General features: G+C 36.3%; 1 protein-coding gene across 11 annotated transcripts in view; it reads right to left on the reverse strand.

Moving 5' to 3' along the window:
• SRSF11 (serine and arginine rich splicing factor 11) overlaps positions 1-21,753 on the reverse strand; it is a 47,886-nt gene that overhangs the window by 3,050 nt on the left and 23,083 nt on the right. For all 11 annotated transcript variants that reach the window (XM_047788665.1, XM_047788669.1, XM_047788666.1 and 8 more), the window contains 7 exons: positions 17,997-18,106; positions 16,079-16,171; positions 15,273-15,322; positions 13,776-13,903; positions 11,734-11,815; positions 5,963-6,094; positions 3,670-3,759 (listed from right to left, as the gene is read on the reverse strand). In XM_047788665.1, the coding sequence (XP_047644621.1) occupies positions 3,670-3,759; positions 5,963-6,094; positions 11,734-11,815; positions 13,776-13,903; positions 15,273-15,322; positions 16,079-16,171; positions 17,997-18,106 (685 nt within the window). The remainder of the gene's footprint in view (positions 1-3,669; positions 3,760-5,962; positions 6,095-11,733; positions 11,816-13,775; positions 13,904-15,272; positions 15,323-16,078; positions 16,172-17,996; positions 18,107-21,753) is intronic.

Here is a 21,753-nt window from a genome sequence, read left to right on the forward strand (position 1 = left end):
CCATGAGGATGTGGGTTTAATTCCTGGCCTCACTCACTGGGTTAAGGATGCCATGTTGCCATGAGCTGTGGTATAGATTGTAGACTTGGCTTGGACCCCACGTTGCTGTGGCCCACAGCTATTGCTTGATTCAACTCCTAGCCTGGCAACTTCCATATGCTACACATGTGGCCCTAAAAAAGCAAAAACAACCCCCCACAAAGAACAATGGCATTTTCCACAGAACTAGAACAAATAATTTAAAAAACTGTAGGGAAACATGAAAGACCCTAAATAGACAAAATAAACTTGAGAAAGAAAAACAGAGCCAGAGGAATCACACTCCTTGGCCTCAGACTATATTATATAAAGCTACAGCCATCAAAACAGTATGGGGAGTTCCCGTTGTGGCGCAGTGGTTAACGAATCCGACTAGGAACCATGAGGTTGCGGGTTCGGTCCCTGCCCTTGCTCAGTGGGTTAACGATCCGGCGTTGCCGTGAGCTGTGGTGTAGGTTGCAGACGTGGCTCGGATCCCGCATTGCTGTGGCTCTGGCGTAGGCCGGTGGCTACAGCTCCCATTCAACCCCTAGCCTGGGAACCTCCATATGCCGCGGGAGCGGCCCAAGAAATATCAACAACAACAACAAAAAAGAGAAAAAAAACAAAAAACAAAAAAAAAACAAACCAGTATGGTACTGGGCACGAAAAAAAGAAATACAGATCAATGGAACAGTACAGAAAGCCCAGAAATAAACCCATGCAGCTATGGTCAATTAATCCACAACCAGAAAGCAAGAATAGAATATAAACGGAGAAAAATATCCAACATGTATAAACAGCTCATACAACTCAACATCAAAAAACCAATTACATTAAAAAATGGGCAGAAGAACTGAATAGACATTTTTCCAAAGAGGAAATGCAGATGGCTGACAAGCACATGAAATGATGCTCAACACTCAGGGAAATGAAAATCAAACCACCTTAAGTCATCACCTCACACCTGTCAGAATGGCTATTACCAAAAAGAACATAAATAAATGTTGGCAAGGACGTGGAGAAAGGGGAACCCTCATATACTGTTGGTGGGAATGTAAGTTGGCACAGCCACTGTGCAAAACAGTATGGAGGTTTATGAAAACACTAAAAATGGAACTATAATATAACCTAAATTCTACTCCCAGAAATACATCTGAAAAAACCAAAAACACTTTAACTTGAAAAGATAACATGCACCCCAATGTTCACAGCAGCATTATTTACAATTGCCAAGATATGGAATCAACTTGAATGTTCACCAACAGATGGATGGATAGGAGTTCCCGTTGTGGCACAGTGGAAATGAATCCAACCAGGAACCATGAGGTTGCAGGTTTGATCCCTGGCCTCACTCAGTGGGTTAAGGACCTGGCGTTGCTGCAAGCTGTGCTGCAGGTCGCAGACATGGCTTGGATCCAGCGTTGCTCTTGCTGTGGTGTAGGCTGGCAGCTGTAGCTCCAATTTGACCCCTGGCCTGGGAACCTCCATATGCCATGGGTGCAGCCCTAAAAAAAAAAGAAAACAACAACAACAAAAAACAGATGGATAAAGAGGATGTAGTACATATACATAATAGATTACTACTGAGTCAAAGAAAAGAATGAAATTTTGCCATTTGCTGCAACATAGACGGATTTGGAAAGCATTATGCAAAGTGAAAAATGTCTCCTGATGAAGTAAAAGTTGTGTGCGGTGTTTCCAGGACAGGGGTATAAATATATATACTTTTGTCTTTTGTCTTTTTTAGGGCCGCGGGGGAGCCTATACCACAGCCACAGCAATTCGGGATCCCAGATGGGTCTGCGATCTACACCACAGCTCAAGGCAATGCTGGATCCTCAACCCACTGGGCAGGGCCAGGGACTGAACCCTCCTCATGGATACTAGTTGGGTTCGTTAACCACTGAACCACGATGGGAACTCATATATGTTTATTTTTAAAGAAAACATTCCACACCCTGAAAAGAAATCCCATATCCTTTAGCTATCACACTCCAACTACTAATCTACTTCGTCTTTCTAGATTTATTCATTCTGGACACCACATCTGAATGGAATCATACAACATGTGATCCTCTGGCTCACCTGGCATTATGTTTTCAAGGCTCATTCATACTTTTTATCAGCACTTTGTTTCTTTTTTACTGCTGAATAGTAATCTACTGTATGGATGTAGAATTTTGTTTCCCCATGTTAGTTAATGGACATTTGGGTTGAATTTCTGGTTATGAATAACTTTGCTACAAACATTCATGTGCAAGTTCTTGTGTGGACATTTTTGTTTTTCCTGGGCACATCCCCAGGAACAAAACTGCTATGTCAAAAAACTAAGTTTAACTTCTTTAGGAATTGCCAAACCATTTTCTAGAGCAGCTGCACAATTTTACATTAATTCTTTCTATGACAGAGTTGTAAGAGTTTTTTAAAAAATACATTCTAGCTACAAGACCCTTACTGGAAACATAATTTGAAATTATTTTTCTAGCACCCTGTGGGGTGTTTTACTTCTTGACTGTTCTTTGAAACACATTTTTAGTTTGATTATTCCCAACTTATCTATTTCTTTTTTTTTTTGTCTTTTTGCCTTTTCTAGGGCCGCTCCTGCGGCATATGGAGGTTCCCAAGGCTAGGGGTCTAATTGGAGCTGTACCTGCCAGCCTATGCCACAGCCACAGCAACAAGGGATCCAAGCCGCATGTGCAACCTACACCACAGCTCACGGCAACACCGGATCCTTAACCCACTGATCGAGGCCAGGGATGGAACCCGCAATCTCATGGTTCCTAGTTGGATTCGTTAACCACTGAGCCATGACGGGAATTCCCTATTTCTCTTCTGTTGCTCATGCCTTTGGTCATATCTAGGGTATCACTGCCAAATTCAAGGTTATGAATGTTTACTTGTACGTTTTCTTCTAAGAAGCTTTTAGTTTTACCTTTTACATTTAAGTCTTTTATCTACTTTTAGTTAATGTTTATGTACAGTGTGATCCTCCAAGTGAATTTAAATAATCAAGATTAAGAAAACAAACATTGAGGTAAAACATGTAAATGAGATTAAGAGAAAATGGAATTAAGTATGGCCAGCCCTTACTATCATATGAATTCCACATTAAGTATGAAAAAAATATTTTCTGAGAATAACATCTGCAATACTGAATTTTCACTACAGCAGGTTAAAGACAGATTAGTCCTCTAATGACACAAATTACTTGCTTGCCTCTGATTATTTTATCAATGAACCACTACATATGGGAAAAAATATTTTGAGTATTAACACGTGCATATTTTAAGTATAACTAAGGATAATAAAATGAATTTAATGTAATAATGCGGTATACTTTTGCCATTAAAACTTAAGTGTTGGGGGGGGGAAACCACAAAACAAATGAATTAAGGATGTGAAATGCATATAGCAAACATAAAAACTGACCTCTGTTGAATTCCCTATTTTTAAAAGTATACTCTATACCATAAATTTTAAGTGAAAAGAAAAACTTCGGGTTGTTCTTCAAAAACTATCTTTAAAAAGAAACTTCACCACTGAAACATTCAGCTATGCACTGGAAAACATTTCATGATCACAGGCTATTGACAGTCTTGCAAACAAAGTTTTAAAAAATACCAAGAATTCATAATACCACTCTACCTGCTTGCACTTCTGGAACGTCTGGCTGTGCTATAACTTTTTGGTGGTGTTTTGGAACGTTTCTTTTCTTTGTCTTCTTTCTTTTTGTCTCTAATAAATGAACACAATTCATGAATATGTTAAAGTCAGCTAATACATAATTCTATCTCACTAGAGATCCAAACAAAAGTACAATGAAATCTAACTCCATTCTTAAAATGTTTTCCTGATAAGAACTATAAAAAAATACTAACTCAAGTGGCATATCATAAAGAACTTTAAAAAAAATCCTAATTTCCCAGTCTTATTCCATATAAAACTTCTCTCCAGGAGCAAAGCAGTCTATCTGGCAAGAAAACAAGTATATTGGCCAGTTTCTTGGTTTATCTAGCGATAAACACTAACAGTTTTATTAAATAATTTTCTGTAGGCTCTTCAACAGAAGATTAACAGTTTCCCAACCTACCCTGATTCTAAGTTCTCTACTGTCAGGCCAAAACTTATACAGTACTACTAAAATTTGTCATCCATATTATCGGTTATTCTTTCAAAGCACACACCCCACATTAACCTCTATCATGGATGAAGCCAACCTTCTAACTTTTTTCCTGCTACTGTATTTTCTGGGCTATTCAAAGCTATTAGAAAAAATATCATAATGGACTGGCTGGTAATACAAGCATGCCTAGAGTCTAAATCTTTTCACAGATTCTTTTAAATTTTTATTCTCCACATTTTTTTCTTCCCAAAATTCTATGCGGAAGATAATCAATATATACACATATGTCCCTTATACCCATAAACACATACCTATTTTCAACCATTCATAGTTTTAAAGTCTCTCTCTGTTTGTTCTAAACTAACCACCCCACCCCCCACCCCCGTGCATTCTCTATTTCTTTCCTTTCCATCTGTTAACCTGCTCCATCAGTTACCTGCTCTATTCATTCAAGAGTTACTATCTAATTCCTAGATTACTTGAACAGTCCCTTAGGTGGTCCTGGTCATGTTTTCCACAAATTGATGCTTATATCCCTTATAAGCAATCTTTCAAAGTACAAACTTGAAAATATTAATTCCCCATTCATCACTTTTCAATTTGTTTCGGTTCCTTCTTGGATCAGCTGCAAACTCCTTACTGTGAACAACAAAGCCTTATATATGTGTGATCTGTTTCTCTAACATTCCTCACCTTATTTACTGTTCCTTTCACATCAAAATACTTGCTATTTCAAAAATTCATGCTAATTTTGTAAACATTCTCTACCTGAAACCATGACCCACTCCTCTTTCTGAGTGCAGTTAAACTGACTGCAATGGCCATGCCTTTGTAATACATTTTTCTTTCTCTTAGTATAAAGAAAGTTCCTTCAGGGAAGGAATGCCTAATTGTTCTTTATATAATAGATGTTTCACTAAATCAGCTTGTTTGATTGACTGAATTAAGAGATGACTAACTCTAAAACATAACTAAAAGCCTCACCAGAGGCTGAACACTCAGTAAACCTCCCATTAACTTCTGTTCCCAGTTGAGTTACACAATTACGAAGAATAAATGTTGTTGCTTCCCCTACCCCGTGGTCCTTATTATTTTAATAACATAATATATAAAAGGGTAAAGTAGTAAAAAATAAAGAGCTGCTTCTAAAAATTGAGGCAAATATTTTAGAAAGATATAAAGGACAGGTGTTAAAAAAAAGTGAAATTGTACTATGTGACAATTTATAAATGGGAAAAAAATCTAGGTATTTTCAAGTAACAGAGTTCCCTGGATACTTTTACGGACAGTTCAAATGAAAAGACAGTGATTTGGTATCAAGATGAGGCTTATTAACTTCAAAGGGTTTGGCTATACACACACACACACACATAAAAATACATATATAAAGATTATTGAATGTGTGTTTTAAGCTGAAATAAAATGTTAAGGTGAGGATGCCTGTCTTTTAAGGAATTCTCACTTTAACTCTCTACTGTCCCCATATCACTGGATACAAGACCCTTAAGCATGCAATACTTAGTTCACATTTATAAGGTGCTCAAGATAAGATATACAAAGATGAATTAAGGCATGATTGTCTGCCATAAAACTCTTTGGCTTATCCAGAGGAATGCCTCGTAACACTAAATCCTTAGCAATAGTTGAAAGGAAAGGAGGTAGTGGAGCGGCAAAGAATTTTTACCACAAAGATATCTCGCCAGTCTCCTAAGACTTTGGTTACTCCCTCTTTTGTCATTAGAGCAGCAGTATCCAGGGGCGTTAGGAACTCTAAAATGTGTCTTCCCACTAAGAGCTAAGAATTTTTTTCTGTACCTGTTTTTTGATGTGCTCCTTGACCTCCTACCCCTCTCTCTGGAATGAGATCTTCTCCGTCTTGGACTTTTGGATCGTCGCCTACTCCTTGACTTAGAGTGTGATCGCCTTCTTGATCTGCTTCTTGATCGCCTAATAACGTAAAAGAAAGCAAATACACATATATACATGCAAAAAGACTAGATGTTTTGACCATTTCACATAACCATCAGATAATAGATTCAGATATACAGGCTAACCATCAGTAAGTGAGGGTAACTTCCTGCCATTATTTATTTACTCTACACAATAAATACTTTTGATACCCGAGGAATTAGTAATACCGTTTAACATCTGGAATTGCTAACCCTTTAATCTTATGCTCAACTCATCAAACCAGTCCTCCTATGCCCATGTAGTTGAAACTACAACTACAAACTTAAAAATACTACTAGAGAATGAAGAAAAAAAAAAACCAAAAACTGACTCATTTCTATCATTTCACAATTACATAGCATTTTAGCAGGTATGTCTTATTTGATTCCTTACTATAGCAAACTAAATCCATTTACCACTTATCAAATACTTATTTATGCCCAGGACATGCTCTGTAAAAATTAACCCTAACTTATTTAACTAATAGTAAACCTCATAAAGCACAGGTGCCATTATTAAAACTATTCTGTGGAGTTCCCGTCGTGGCGCAGTGGTTAACGAATCTGACTAGGAACCATGAGGTTGCGGGTTCGGTCCCTGGCCCTTGCTCAGTGGGTTAATGATCCGGCGTTGCTGTGAGCTGTGGTGTAGGTTGCAGACGCGGCTCAGATCCCGCGTTGCTGTGGCTCTGGTGTAGGCTGGTGGCTACAGCTCCGATTGGACCCCTAGCCTGGGAACCTCCATATGCCACAGGAGCGGCCCAAGAAATAGCAAAAAGACAAAAAAAAACAACTATTCTGTAATTCCCGTCATGGCTCAGCAGGAACAAATCCGACTAGTATCCATGAGGATGCGGGTTCGATCCCTGGCCTCGATCAATGGGTCAGAAATCCAGCATCCTCATGGATCCTAGTCGGATTTGTTTCTGCTGAGCCAGACGGGAATTACAGTATAGGAGTAATTTAAATGAAATTATAAAGTCTAGCTCAGTGCCCTAGTATAGACATATATGAAATACTGACTCCCTTTTCTTTTCTTCCTGATGTGCTAATAAATATAGCATCTGTTACCACCATTTTCTAAAACAGCTGTTTCAAAACCCATCAGTAGTACTGTCAGATCAAATTCAATACATTTTTATTTTTACTCATCTCTTATTTTTGACGATATCTGAAACTATTTACTAAAACAATCACTCTCACTAACATGTCTATATCCTACGGAAATTTTCATATAATGCTTGTCTACCTTTCTCTATGCTCCATAAGGACAGGGTGTGTGTGTGTGTGTTTGTGTGTACATATATATATATATATTTCTGTCTTATTCAACACTGTACCCTTGAGCAATTATTATGGTGCCGGACTTCAAGAAAAGGTACTACCAATATATTTTGAGTGAAATACCCTTAAAATATCAAAACCACTGGAGTTCCTGTCATGGCTCAGTGGAAATAAATCTGACTAGCATCCATTAGGATGCAGGTTTGATCCCTGGCCTCACTCAGTGGGTTAAAGGATCTGGCGTTGCCATGAGCTGTGGTGTAGGTCACAGACATGGCTCAGATCCCGTGTTGATGTGGCCGTGGTATAGGCCAGCAGCTATAGCACCAATCTGACCCCTAGCCTGGGAACCTCCATATAAAGCTCTATGAAGACCAAAAAAGGGGGAAAAAAAAATCCAAACCATCACTTTCTTATTAAGAATTATAAAGAAATACTGGAAAACCAAAATTGATGCTATTAAAATGAATTAGTATTGCTCATCTTTTGAGGATTTTGGCTTTAAGAAAATTTTAAGTGAACAGTCATTTTAGCTAACCCCCTGTAACATACACATGTATTCTCTAATGTATACAAGAAAAAAAAACTAGAAAAAGTAAGTCCATTATTGCAGGTTCCCATTTAAATAAAGTGACTGATAATATAGTTTTAGAAAATCTAATAAGCAAAGGTAGTGTATCAATTTATTTACTATAAGGTCCTGAAACTGCTACTTTCAGGAGCACTGCACTACAGAGCAATTTTGACAGAGTTTATATAAGCTTTTGAAGATTAGAAAAGTATAGAGATGATCATATATTCTAATTCAAAATAATGGTCATTTTATATTCCATGATGCTTAAAATACTACAACTCAAAAAAAGTCTTTGTTATGATGTGTTACTACGAGTGTCTAAAAGCACTTTGTTCAGGAAAATAAATGTTTCACTGATATTTCCCATTGATCCTAATTAAAATAGGTCTCCTTTTTAGGAGTTAAACTAAGCTATAAAAGCACTTGTCCTGCAAGGTCAAGATTCTAAGCATATGCACAACTCAAGAGATGTTGGAGGTTTGCTCCTAGACTACCGCAATAAATGGAGTAACATAATAAAGGGAGTCACAATCACTTTTCGGTTTCCTAGTTCATATAAAAGTTGTTTGAAGTTCCTGGTGTGGCTCCCTGGGTTAAGGACCCGACATAGTGTCCATGAGGATGCGGGTTTGATCCCTGGCCTTGCTCAGTGGGTTGAGGATCTGGTGTTGCTACAAGCTGCAGTGTAGGTTGCAGGCAGGTCACAGATGTGGCTTGAATCTAGCATTGCTATTGCTGTGGCATGTGCTGGTAGCCACAGCTTCAATTCAACCCCTAACCAGGGAACTTCCATATTTCATAAAAAGCAGGTGCAGCCATAAAAATGTAAAAAGTTTTATTTATTTAGCATTTTAAAATTTTATTTATTTCCACTGTACAGCATGGGGACCAAGTTACACATACACGTATACGTAATTTTTCCTCCCACTGTCGTGTTGTAAGTATCTAGACATATTTCTAGTGTTACACAGCAGGATCTCATTGTAAATCCATTCCAAGAACAACAGCTTGCATCCATTAACCCCAAGCTCCCAATCTCTCCCACTAAAAGTTTTATTTATACTATACCATAGTCTATGAAACGTGCAATTGTATTATACCTAAAAATCAGTGCACATGCCATAATTTTTAAATATTGTAAAAAGTTTTAAAAATGGAGTTTCTATTGTGGCTCAGTGGGTTAAACCCAAGTGTAGTCTTCGTGAAGATGAAAGGTTCGATCCTTGGCCTTGCTCAGCGGGTTAAGGATCTAGTGTTGCTGCAAAGTGAGGAATGGGTTGCAGATGCAGCCTGGATCCAGTGTTCCTGTGGCTGTAGTTGTAGGCATGCAGCTGTAGGTACAATTCAACCCATAGCTCAGGAATTTCCATATGCCACAGCTGTGGCTATAAAAAGAGGTGACATATTCTAGATTTGGGTTTTTGAAAGACATCTTCATTTTATTTGCTTTTTAGGGCTGCACCCATGGCATACGGAAGTCGAATCAGACTACAGCTGCTGGTCAATGCCACAATCACAGCAACACCGGATCTAAGCCACATCTGCGACCTACACCACAGCTCAAGACAATGCCAGATCCTTAACCCACTGAGCGAGGCCAGAGACTGAACCCGCATCATCATGGATCCTAGTCAGGTTCGTTGAACCGCTGAACCACGAATGGAACTCCCTTTTCTTTTCTGAAAGCTATCTTTAAGAATGAGATGGCTAGAGAAAGGGGGATGAGAGAAACACCACATGAAACAATCCTGTAACATGCTGCTACAGACTAAATGTTTGTATCTTCCCAAAATTCTTATGTGAATCCAAATAGCCAGTGTGATGATACTAGGTTATAAAGGCACAGCTTTCATGAACAGGATTAATGCCTATATGAAAAAAGTCTCAGTGACCCCCTGATCCATTCCATTACATGAGGACATAGCAAAGACAGTGGATTATAAATGAGGAAGAAGGTCTTCACCAGACACCAAATTTGCTGGCACCTTGATCTTGGACTTCTCAGGTTTCAGAACTGTGAGAAATAAATTTCTTTTGTTTATAAGTCACCTGATCTATGGTATTCTGTTATAGCAGCTGAATTGACTTAAGACACAGTCCAAGAACTGACTTAACAATGTTATGGGGTCCATTTCAAAATAAAAGATATGATTTACCTTTCCCACTGTCAACATTTGCACTAACGTTGCAAAAGCAATGGTGGTGTAAAAGTACTGGCATCTCCTTCTTACAAATCAAGACAGTGGCAACTAAACCTCCCTATTAGTTACTGTATTCTTCTTCACTGGCAGCATGCATTTGCAGTAAACAGAGAAAGAAGGAAAAAAAAAAAAAAGGAAAAACCCCACTCCTGACATTTTCACTAAGAATATTCTTGATAAAGCAGTAAAAACCATTAATTTTATTAAATCTAGTCCCCTGAGTACTAGTAAAGTACTAGTATTATATAGATTTAATACTGTTATATTAAACCTAGTCACTTGGAGGAGTTCCCGCCATGGCACAGCAAAAACAAATCCGACTAGGAGCCATGAGGTTGCAGGTTCGATCCCTGGCCTTGCTCAATGGGTTAAAGATCCAGCGTTGCCATGAGCTGTGGTGTAGGTCGTTGAAGCTGCTTGGATCTTGCTGTGGCTGTGGTGTAGGCCAGTGGCTACAGCTCCGATTAGACCCCTAGCCTGGGAACCTCCACATGCCGTGGGTGCGGCCCTAAAAAAAGACAAAAAAAACAAAAACAAAAAACAAAAACAAAACCATCTAGTGGCTTTGGGAATATTCTGTGCAATGAAATGTAAAGTACACACAAATCATTTCTGATACTTATTCAAGTTCAATGACTGTGTCAAAGAAGACACTCCTGTAATTTGAGTGTTGAGTTTATCTAACTGGCTTTTGCCAGTAAAACATCACCTTTACTTAAAAGAACAAACTGACATATCAGTTTTTCAAACTTGGGTATTTGGCAGACATTTTCATAAAAGAATGAATAATGTTTATCATTTCAAGGAAAACACATTTGTTGCCAATGGTAAAAGCTGAGCTTTCAAGAGAAAATTAAATTTTGGAGAACCTGAACCCACTATTGTGAACCTGACAGCCTCCTAATATAAAACAAGATATGTTAATATTTGAAAACTTGCATAATGAACTAAATTAATTATTTTCCAATTCACAAATGTCTAATGTTACAAAAGCATGCCTGGGAAAAAGATCCAAAATATAAGAAAGATTAATAGATTTTAAGTGTCTCAGGAGTCTAGTGGAAAGTCAGAACTAGAATTCAAATCAAGTTTCAAGTCCATTAGTACCTTCCATAGTACTAACTGATTTTACTGCTCAAATCTCAGTGGCTTCTTCCTATCTCTGGATTTTTTTGGGGGGGGGGTTGTTTAAAGTATCAATCACCTTTTCAGCCCATATCTTTTCTTCATTTGTATGTATGTCAACACTTACACTCTGCTAACCGCAGTGTTTACTAAAACCACTTTCGCCAGGAGCTAATTAGGTTATCAAGTAGCAGATTAAGCTATTACATTTAGAATGGATAAGCAATGAGGTCCTACTTTATAGCACAGGGAACTGTATCTTCTGGGATAGAACATGATAGAAAAGAGTATGAGAAAATGTGTATGTATGTATGACTGTGTCACTATGCTGTACAGCAGAAATTGGCACAACACTGCAAATCAACTGCACTTAGATTAAAAAAAAAAGAATGTGACATGCAGAAATCGTTTTTGTCTGAGGTACAACCCACTACCAAAAGCAATCACTCTAACCTGTGCCTAGAAGATGAGGGCGTCCTCCTCCTCCTAGAACGCGATCTTGACCTTGAGTGCCTTCGTTTTTCTTCTTTCTTATCTGGATTTAAAAGGAAAGGAATTTGAATTTAGAAGTCATTAAGTAGGAAGATTGTTCCCATTCAGGAAGTATTCTAAAAACCTAATACCTTAATTTTTGTCTTTTACACATGCTCTTTAAATTCAGGTTGCCAAAGATTCCTTTGACTATTTCATCTGCCAGACTTATTAGGACGCTGTAAGGTGTTATCCATAAAACCATTTATGAAAAGAATTACCTTTCTTATTCTTTACTCTTTAGAGGTTTCTAAGTCAGACGAGTCCCTTCTTCCATTCCCAGACTCTACTTTTATCTAAACACAGCTACAATTATCCCAGATTAAAACTTTAATCTTCACATGTTTATGTATTAATAGTACCTCCCGCAAAAGTACTTGTGTAAAAAGCATACTTAAAAATACATTTATAATAAATAAAAATACAGAAGTTAAAATTCTTAGTCCAGCAAAAAGTTCCTTCTTTCATTCATCACTTAGCTCTAGGCTCCTTTCCTAAATAAATAGTCTAATAAACAGGCACAACGTTTGGCCCCCATATCCAGAAAGTAATGATTCATGTGCACTTTTCACTCTATTTCTGTGAGAGAAGTGGATTTTTAGTAAGCTAGCTCTCTTCTCAATCTCTCTTCTTCCTTACAAATTTTTAATTGGGTAAGTTAGGGAACAGAGCTAGAATGATCTGTCACCATTTCCTAGTTTTTAAATAACACATAAATTCTTTTAACTTAGGACCTAACAAGATAAATAAAGTCACACCATTCTTTATACAAAGACTATTAGCTAAGTGAAACTGAGTTCCTCCCTTACATTCAGATCATTTCATTAATAGAATTCGATATGTCATTATTAATAAATTCACAAAAATCTTGGGGCAAAAATTAATAAAGAAACCATGTTTAGTCATTTCAGTTATGAGTTTTCAATGAAAACATAAGCAAGTGTTCTTGTTTTGGAGTCACACAGGTCCAGAGCTGTCTATCTAAAGTTCCTACTTTTGCCATGTGACCTTGGGCTAATTAGTTAATATTTTGGTGATTAAATGAGATAATACACACAAAGCATTTGGTATTAACTTACGCATGATACTTTAAAAATTATTTTCCTAATACTATATATATATATAAAATACCATTTACTAATGGAGTGAAAAATATAAATAAAACATTATTTTTAATAGGAAAAAAAAATTTCAGGACCAAAGATCCAAATACATATAGGCAGACAATGGGATAACCATTCATTTCATCTCAAAAAGATAATCTGCAGGAGTTCCTGTCATGGCTCAGCAGAAACCAATCTGACTACTATCCACAGGATGCGGGTTCAATCCCTGGCCTCACTCAGTGGGTTAAGGATCTGGTGTTGCTGTGAGCTGTGGTATAGGCAGGCAGCTGTAGCCCTGATTTGACTCCTAGCCTGGGAACTTTGATATGCTGCGGGTGTGGCCCTAAAAAGCAAACGACCATCTGCAAGAATAATATATTTGCTTTTCTTTAAACAGATGGCAGACACATCTTTAGTAGGTTTTCTTGGTCAAATGAAAGACTAAAAATCAAAGAGCCTGCCCCAACTTACATGAATATAAATGATTAAAAAACAATCAAAAAACCACCAAAACATCACACCACGTATTAAATAATCGCAGGCAGTAATATTTTTGAAGGAATCATTCCCTGTTTAGGGAGTGGGCATTGTCTGTGTTATACCCTGGTAGGATTTTAGTAACATCCCTGGCCCTGTACCCACTAAAAGCAGTTGGTACCAGTATGACAACTACCTGTCTCCTGATACCTCCAAATACGTCTGGGTGACGGCCCTACCCATACCACCCGCCACATTCCAAATGAGAATCACAGTACTATATGATCTTTTACCAAAATACGGAAAGTTAAAACAAACAAACAAAAAAACTAGAGTATTATTCAACAAATTTCCAAGCATAATTGCATAAAGCCATTTTACCTGGTTCTATAGCAGCAGAAATTAAGGACTGTGCTTCTCGTACTCTCTTCATGGCTTCCTCTATTTCTTTACTAGAGGTATCTGATTTCAGACTTGGTGAAACAAGACCAGCAGCTACATGATTCAACCTGGATCAGAACCAAGAACTGTTTGTGGAATATTTTAAAACATACTAACATTTCAAAATTTTGGTAAGATTTGCCTTAAAAGAGTGTTCCACAATAATTTTATAGTAAAATCATATATAGCATACTAGCCTTTTGAATATTTACAATGGCACCTGCATTTTAAAAGACTCAGAAACATGTTGCATAAAAAAAAAAATCTATTTAATTTTGCTGAACATCCATTAACTTTCCATACACATTTTGAGAAGTGTTAGTATATGGGAATATGCTGATGCTGAAGATTTTTGATTAACAGAACTTTCCAATCATATTATGTAAAAACTTTCTACATCATCATAATTTGTTGGGGAAGAGCATTACACGTTTGCAAATGAGGAGAAAATGAGACAGAAGCCAACAAGAGCACAGAAATTACTAATGAAATTCTTCCCTGAAAAGGCTAAAGATGCACCCCTTAAGGGTTTACAGAAGTAAAAAAAATACTGCAGACACCAAAACAAGGATGGTAGTTATTTGTGGGTAGAGTGGGAACTATAATAAAGAATGGGTACCCAGGGGGTTTTAACTGTATTGGTAATATTTTATAAGCTGGGCTTTTTACCTGATAATTTTTAAGGAAAAAAAATGCCACTAACTACTATAATCAAATCATTCTTTCTTGCCTCCCCCCATATTCTCCCACTACAGTGACTTTCACAAGGTTAGAAAGAAAAAGCATTAAGTTTAATATACTAAGAAATTACTAAATAATGAATTTGTGATAGCTAACAAGTAGGAGATGCAACAGTTATAGCATGAAGAGAACTTTTCAAAGCACCTAAAAGATGTTGACTATAAGATGTTGACTAAATGTGATATTACTACTCTTTTAGCCTGGGCTTTTACTCCTTTTCCCTCATTTCTATCTTCCTCTAATTCATCCCCCAGGGCTTAGTTAGCTTCTCTGATCTTTGAACTAAATTCTCCTTGCAGTAAGTTCCCACTGCACTCCTGTACTTCCAGTTGGATGCACATGTTTTGCTATAATTAATAACTAGAATATAAATGCTATGAAAAGTATCTACTATGAACCTTATAGTAGATACTCAATATAATTTTTAAAATGAATTAACTAAAGATAAAACCTAGCTCTTTTCTTATCATCTTAGTTTAAGCTATTTACAATGATTCTCAAGACTTACACTAAGAAATTACACCAAAACAAAACCCTTTATACATGAGCTCACCTCTGGACTTTTCTCCTTGTTTGTAGAAAACATAATTATGTACTCATGCCTTAATTTTATTTTAGCTATCAAAAAACAACTGTTCTCTAGACATTCACATACTGCATCTGTATCACCAACAGAAACAAAGAAAAAACCCTTACTTGGGATCAACAGTACTCATAAGCTTCAGCAACTGGTCTGCAGCAAGAGACTACAAAAACAAAAAATGTAACAGTGAGAACACATAAAACGATAAATGATTGCTAGTTTATTTTTTTGGTATGTTTCAATGTCCTTGGACAATCTGGCAAACCTATAAAAACTAACATATTCCAGGCACGACAATGACCAACAGAAATATAATGCTAGCCAATACGTTACATAAAGTATTCTAGTAGCCACATTAGAAAAATTTCTAAAAGGTGACATTAGTGACTACAGTACTGAATATCCATAGCTGTTTTATCAAGTTAAATATGAAGATTATGAAGCTCTACAGTCTAGATTTTACCGGGTTACTTCTTGCTTATTTTAAGACTTTGAGGGAAAGTAACATTTTAAAGAAATATGTAAAATAAAACTGAAAGTACTCAGTAATCAAAAGATTTCCATAAAGACTTTAGAAAAAAATTAAGCCAAATTACAGTGAGAGCAAACAAAAAATTTCCAAGTGTGATAAAACAAATTTTGAACACATTCTCATCCTTACATGACTTTTGTTCTGACTTTTAACAACACTGATGAGGTGTTAGCTTCCTTCTCTACTTTGAATTTTATAAAATGACAAAATCTTTAATGGGCAAGGGGCTAATAATGCAATGACCTCTAAAATCTTTCATTAACAAGTTTACATATGAAAAAATTATTTCTGTAACAGTTATCTCCTATTCTTGAAATGCAAACATTCAATGCAACAAACTTGTTAATTACAAAAATGAGCTCAGAGGTGAAGGGCATTAAGTTATACCTGAGAATTCAAGTTTGCTCCAGGAAGCCCAAGTGCAGCAAGGGCAGGATCAAGAGTAGGAGCTCCCAAAGCAGCCAGTGGAACAGCGCCGATCTGTGAAATTTCAAATTTTATTTATTTAAAATTTTGTTTTTGTTCCTTACAACTGGAGGGCTAGTCAACTTTTCTTCTTCCCCTATTATAGGGTCAGATAATAACTAGTTTAAGACTACAGGCTATGTGGCTCTGTTGCAGCTAATTTAACTATGCCACCATAGATCAAAAACAGTCATAGGCAATACATAAACAAATGTCCACTGCTGCATTCCAATAAAAATTAACCAAAAATGGGGGAGGGGTGTCCCTGGCCCAAGAGCTATAGTTTGCCTAATCTGGCTATATGTAATGGCTTTATTTTTTATTCATCACAGCACAATTATTCTTAAAATCAGAATTCATAAAAAATTAAAGTTTTTGATACATTCTCATGCTATTTATATTTATTGTTTCTTAGCTCCAAATCCACTGTTTTTTGCCCTGTTGTGACAGTGAATGCAACAGCCTTATAAGCACTAATCTGACGGCTAGCATGATGTTAAGCTGTAGGGGGAGCTGGAAGGACACTAACTGTGGAAGAGGTTTCACTTTCTAATTCCTATATCCCCTTTCTGTTACTGCAATAATACAAGGGATACACAGTGGCCTTCACCTCAGCAAGTTTCAGTGCTATCCTCTTAGGGAGCTTCCCAGCAAGTTCATGGCATCCCAGAGAACTTCTCTATTATCTACTCTTTGGAAGGAGGTCTGAGTCTTAGCTTCAAGGAGGAAGAGGAGCCCCTTCATCTAAATGTGTTTCTTGTATTTTCTTCCTCAGCCCTAGAAGCAGCGGTTGTTTCCTATTCTTGCAATTCCTGTACTCATTACAGTTCCCTTAGTAATCTCCTCTTACTAGTCAGTAATTCCTTAAGCTCTTCCTCTTCAAATTATGGTATGATTCAGTCATCTGCCAGACTTAATTCTGATTAATCAATTTAGTGCACACGAACCATGCAAAATCCTATAGCTTTGGGAGTAGTCTGACCTTTTCTACAAGCACTGTGCTAAAAACTCTCCTAGTTTCATTATTATTAAGTAAATAAAAGGTACCAAACTTCCTGTAATTTAACTGTTTACTGAGTACAGTTAAAATACTGATAATGCAGTTGATCCTTGAACACCCCAAGGACTAGGGGTCCTAACTCCCCATGAAATGAAAATCCACCTGGAACTTTTCAGTCAGCTCTTCACAGCTGATGTTTTGCATACCTGGATTCAACCAACCCTAGGGCCATGTAGTACCGTAGTATATATTAACTGAAAAAAATCCTCATGTTAAGTATACCAAGCAGTTCAAATTCATGTTGTTCATCAATTGTACTATTATAAAAATGGCATAACTATTATCCAGTTTTATACATCAAAGGTATCTACAAATTTCCCAGATCCTTGAATTCATCTTTATTTTAAGCCAGTTACTTAATGCAAACCCCAAGAGCAAAAGATCAAAGGGTGTGGAGAAAGGGAAAAAAAAGTCTGAACTTCACCTTAATTTTCTTTCCTGGTCCAAATTAACAAAGTATTTTAAACAACATGTTCAACAGAAGTCTTATACCTCATGAGATTCCCCACCCCCATAGAGTTACTTATAGGCTATTTTAAGAGCTGGGTGACAAAATCAATAAAAGATGTACAATTTTCAGAATGTTCTTAAAATGCAAACTTCCAAGACATTCTCTTTAATATTTATGATTATAAATACAGCCTTTCACAATGCTTTAGACCATGTGATAACACTCTGTGAACCATAATCACAATAGCACTTGAGAAGCTCAAATTATGTTTAGCTTTTTCCACAATTCTGTATTCTTTTCCTACTTAAAGAATTCAATAGAACTAATACCTGGGTAAGTGGGTTAGGGGTAGGCAGGAGTCCACCACCAGGCAGAAGACCTGCCACTGCATTAGCTGGTGCCAACAGAGACAAAGCCTTAGTCTCATCAGGAATAACTCCTGCAGAGAAACATCCTTGCATTAGAACACACTCTTTTGCAAGACAGAAAACACACAAAAACACCCAGAAAATGTCTCCCTGATACACCACCTGAGTTTGTTGAAAGTACTTATGTTCGCTAAAATATAAAACTTGATTTCTATGATTATTTATCATTAATTTTATGTCAGAATGAAACTTCAATGTGTGAAAATTTGTTTCCTTTTCTCTACAAATGGTTAAGTTTCTAGAGTAAAAAAAAATAGCACAATACACACTACTTTTTTGTTAACACTGCCAAGATTTCATCACCTGTACTCGATTTTTAAGTCATGAACCAAACGTAAGCAAGCACAGTCGGTTCTCCAGGGGTGTGCTCTCAACTTTCAAAAGCTGTTTTATGAACAACGACTCGTGTCGGCTGCTTCACTATAAAGCACACAGAAAAATCAAGATACACAAGACAAAAAAAGTTTGATTTAGGGGTTAATAATATGGTACAGTTACTATGATTTTCTTTTACACCTACCATACAAATTTTGTAAAAATTAAGAGAAGAAAAGTATGTAAAGGAAATATTCTGTTGGAATCAAGCGTAGGGCTTTTGCTGACTCATGAAAATGAATATGAATGTTTCTGAAGGTCTCTGAATACACACAGGATGTGTGTGTGGGAGTGAGAGAGAAAGAGAGAGAATAGGTAAAACAACATGGCACATTCCTTACCTGTACAGTAAAATGCTTTATGTTCCAACATGTGCCATGCTAACCATACCAAAAAATGCTTCTATAAAGTGTCAGTTCAAAAACTAACTTAGCCAAACACCTAAAGCCAAAAAATGACATGTATGTCTGTTTTTAAAGCCTAATCTGTGTATTCAGATAAAATCTAAGGGTCCTAAGACAAATATTTAAGTAGACAATTTAAATTCTATCCAACAGCAAAAGCCCTATACAGATGGATTAATCTGTTAATGTGCCCAAGCCCCCAAAATGAGAGTTCAATAATACAATTAAACTACATATTTGCAAATACCAGTAGTATTTCTGTAATACATATTAAGAAACTGCATCTCATCATAAAACATACAATATGTACAGGGCACTTAAGAGAAACTGGATAAGCTGCAGAAGAAAACTGTTGGGTGGTATTTTCAGCAGGGCCTGGTATATAGTTCAGGCTGAACCAGGGAAAAGAACTGTAAAACACAACAACAAAAAAGAAAAACCACTGTTAAATAAAGGTAATGGTTCCTTCCACCTAAACTGAGAAGTGCCGATAATATAAACAAATGTATACTACACAGCACTGTTATCTTGCTTGTGTCAGAGCTGTCATCAATTTAGATACCAAGAGTTATGAAGGGGGGGAGAGGGGAGAAGATCATTTAGATACAGGGCATTAATGCATCATTATTAACAAACCTACAAAGATTATGGGATAATTTTGCATGCAAAATTATGTCTCAAGAGGATATTAAGTTAACATCTTACTAAAATTAGTGCATTTGCAACATTTCTGGCAAACTAAATTCCTCTTGAATTTACTGAGAGACACCTGGTAGAAGATCTGCATCCATTAAAAAAAAAAGTCATGCATCTGATCCTCTGATTAAAAAAAGACTATTTAAAAATAAAACTACAATTTAAAAATAGCAATGAGGCCCCTCACCAGTTAATTTTCATGCGTCAAGAGTATTTTTTTTACTGCTGCTTTGATAGAACCATGAAATACTGCATGAATGTGTAGAAACGAAAGAAAAAGAAACAGACAAAAGAAACAAACATTAACCAAGGAACCTAAATAATCCCCAAATCCATTACTATTAAGAGTTCCTTCCAAATCCAGCTATCTCAATTTTACCAATTAAGACTACTCCTTACCGTAGAGGCTTTTTTTTTTCTCCCAAATAGACTTTGTACCTATTGTTTTAAAACACTGACCAAGAAAGAACCAACACCAAAGTGTAAGAGCTAAAACCAGGGTGAAGGGTGACAAAGGGATTGAGGACCTCAGTTATTTAGTGGAGGTGACATTAATACAGCATACCATACTAGTAATTAAATACACTAAAAAAAGATTCCAGAACTAAACATTTCTACAATTCTATATATATATATATATATATATATATATATATATATATATATATTCCCTAAATATTTCACTTGCTAAACAGATCCAAAAAAATTACTAAAGTCTAAAAATACTTATGAAAGTCAGATTTATATGATATACTGTATTATGTTCAGGGCTTGGGATACTGAGCCAATAAAAATTCTTTAAATTTAAAGGCTAACTAATGTTTTGCAATTTACTCACATGACTTGACCCTTGTTCCAAAAGTTAGGTTCTACATTTTACTTATCCTAAATTGGAATTCTGTAAATTTTTTCTTGGGATAAGTCTTATCTTACAACAGGCACACTGATAAAAAAGAAATTGCTGAATAAAAACAAACTAACTAGTTTCAGCACACATACACATATATATATATGTATATATATTTAAAAAAACCCTTAAAATTGGGCTCATACACTTTAATATAATGGAGATAGATCGGTTATTATATAGCATGCCTTAACCCATCTATGAATGCAACTTACTTCTTTAGAATACCACAGAGGCAATTTTTCTAAGTTTTAAGGACCAGACACTTCACAACTTTTACAAGGAATGGTGTAAATGTTCACATTGGTATGCAAAGATCTAAGATAGCATCTAAAGTTAACAACATCAAGATTCTGATTCCACTGACCAGTTACACTAAGGGAAGGGGAAAGCATTTAAATCCTGGTCAGCATGTATGTCAATAAAATTCAGTTTTAACATATTTCAGTGACTTCTTTGAATTTAGTTACCAAAAAGCAAATAAAGTAGCAGTACATTGGGAACAAACTAATTGTAAAATATGCCTTAGAAAGTTTTACAAAATGGAATTAGGACAGTGCTGTCTTGTCACAGTGGCTTTTTTAGATCCAAAAACCCTGCTCATTATTTTTCTGTCAAATTACTTTAACAGCCTAAAATGTAAAAAGAAAGAAAATGTAGTTAACAAATGGTTACACCGGGAAAACACTTGGGGGACTTGAGTGCTTGCTGGCCTTTAGTTAATGTCTAGAATCCCCTGTAGCTGCAGAGGACCCACTGTTTTTCAGTCATCTGGAAGAGTTTTGCATTTGCCTTCTCCACTATAAAAATCACACACACAAATAACAGAGAGAAGAATTTATTATTTAGAGATATTCTAGAAAATATAGCAAGAATGAACAAGAAAATCTGGCATAAAAACAAAACACCCAGTGCCCATCTGGCACCTAAGCTATAGGAAATCTTAAACTTTCATAAAAACCAAAATCATTGTGACCCTTGGTATACTGGAATTCGATGTGGGATATATTTTTTAAAGTTATCAATGAGAGGAATCACTAAGGAAATAAAACCAACCTAGTCATATTTATTCAAAACAGAAATAACATCATGCATTTATTTGAAGGATTCTATAATGTGCATGGAGTGAACCATTCACCTTCAGGACTTTTTCATAAAATGCAATGTTAAATTAACTACGCAGATGTATCTTAAGGAATTACCATCAGGGATACAATTTTAATGAACTTTAAAATGTTTCAAAAGAATGCAAAATGTTAAACATCTTATAAAAACA

Source organism: Phacochoerus africanus, chromosome 8, assembly GCF_016906955.1.
Source record: "Phacochoerus africanus isolate WHEZ1 chromosome 8, ROS_Pafr_v1, whole genome shotgun sequence".
Classification (NCBI taxonomy): domain Eukaryota; kingdom Metazoa; phylum Chordata; class Mammalia; order Artiodactyla; family Suidae; genus Phacochoerus; species Phacochoerus africanus.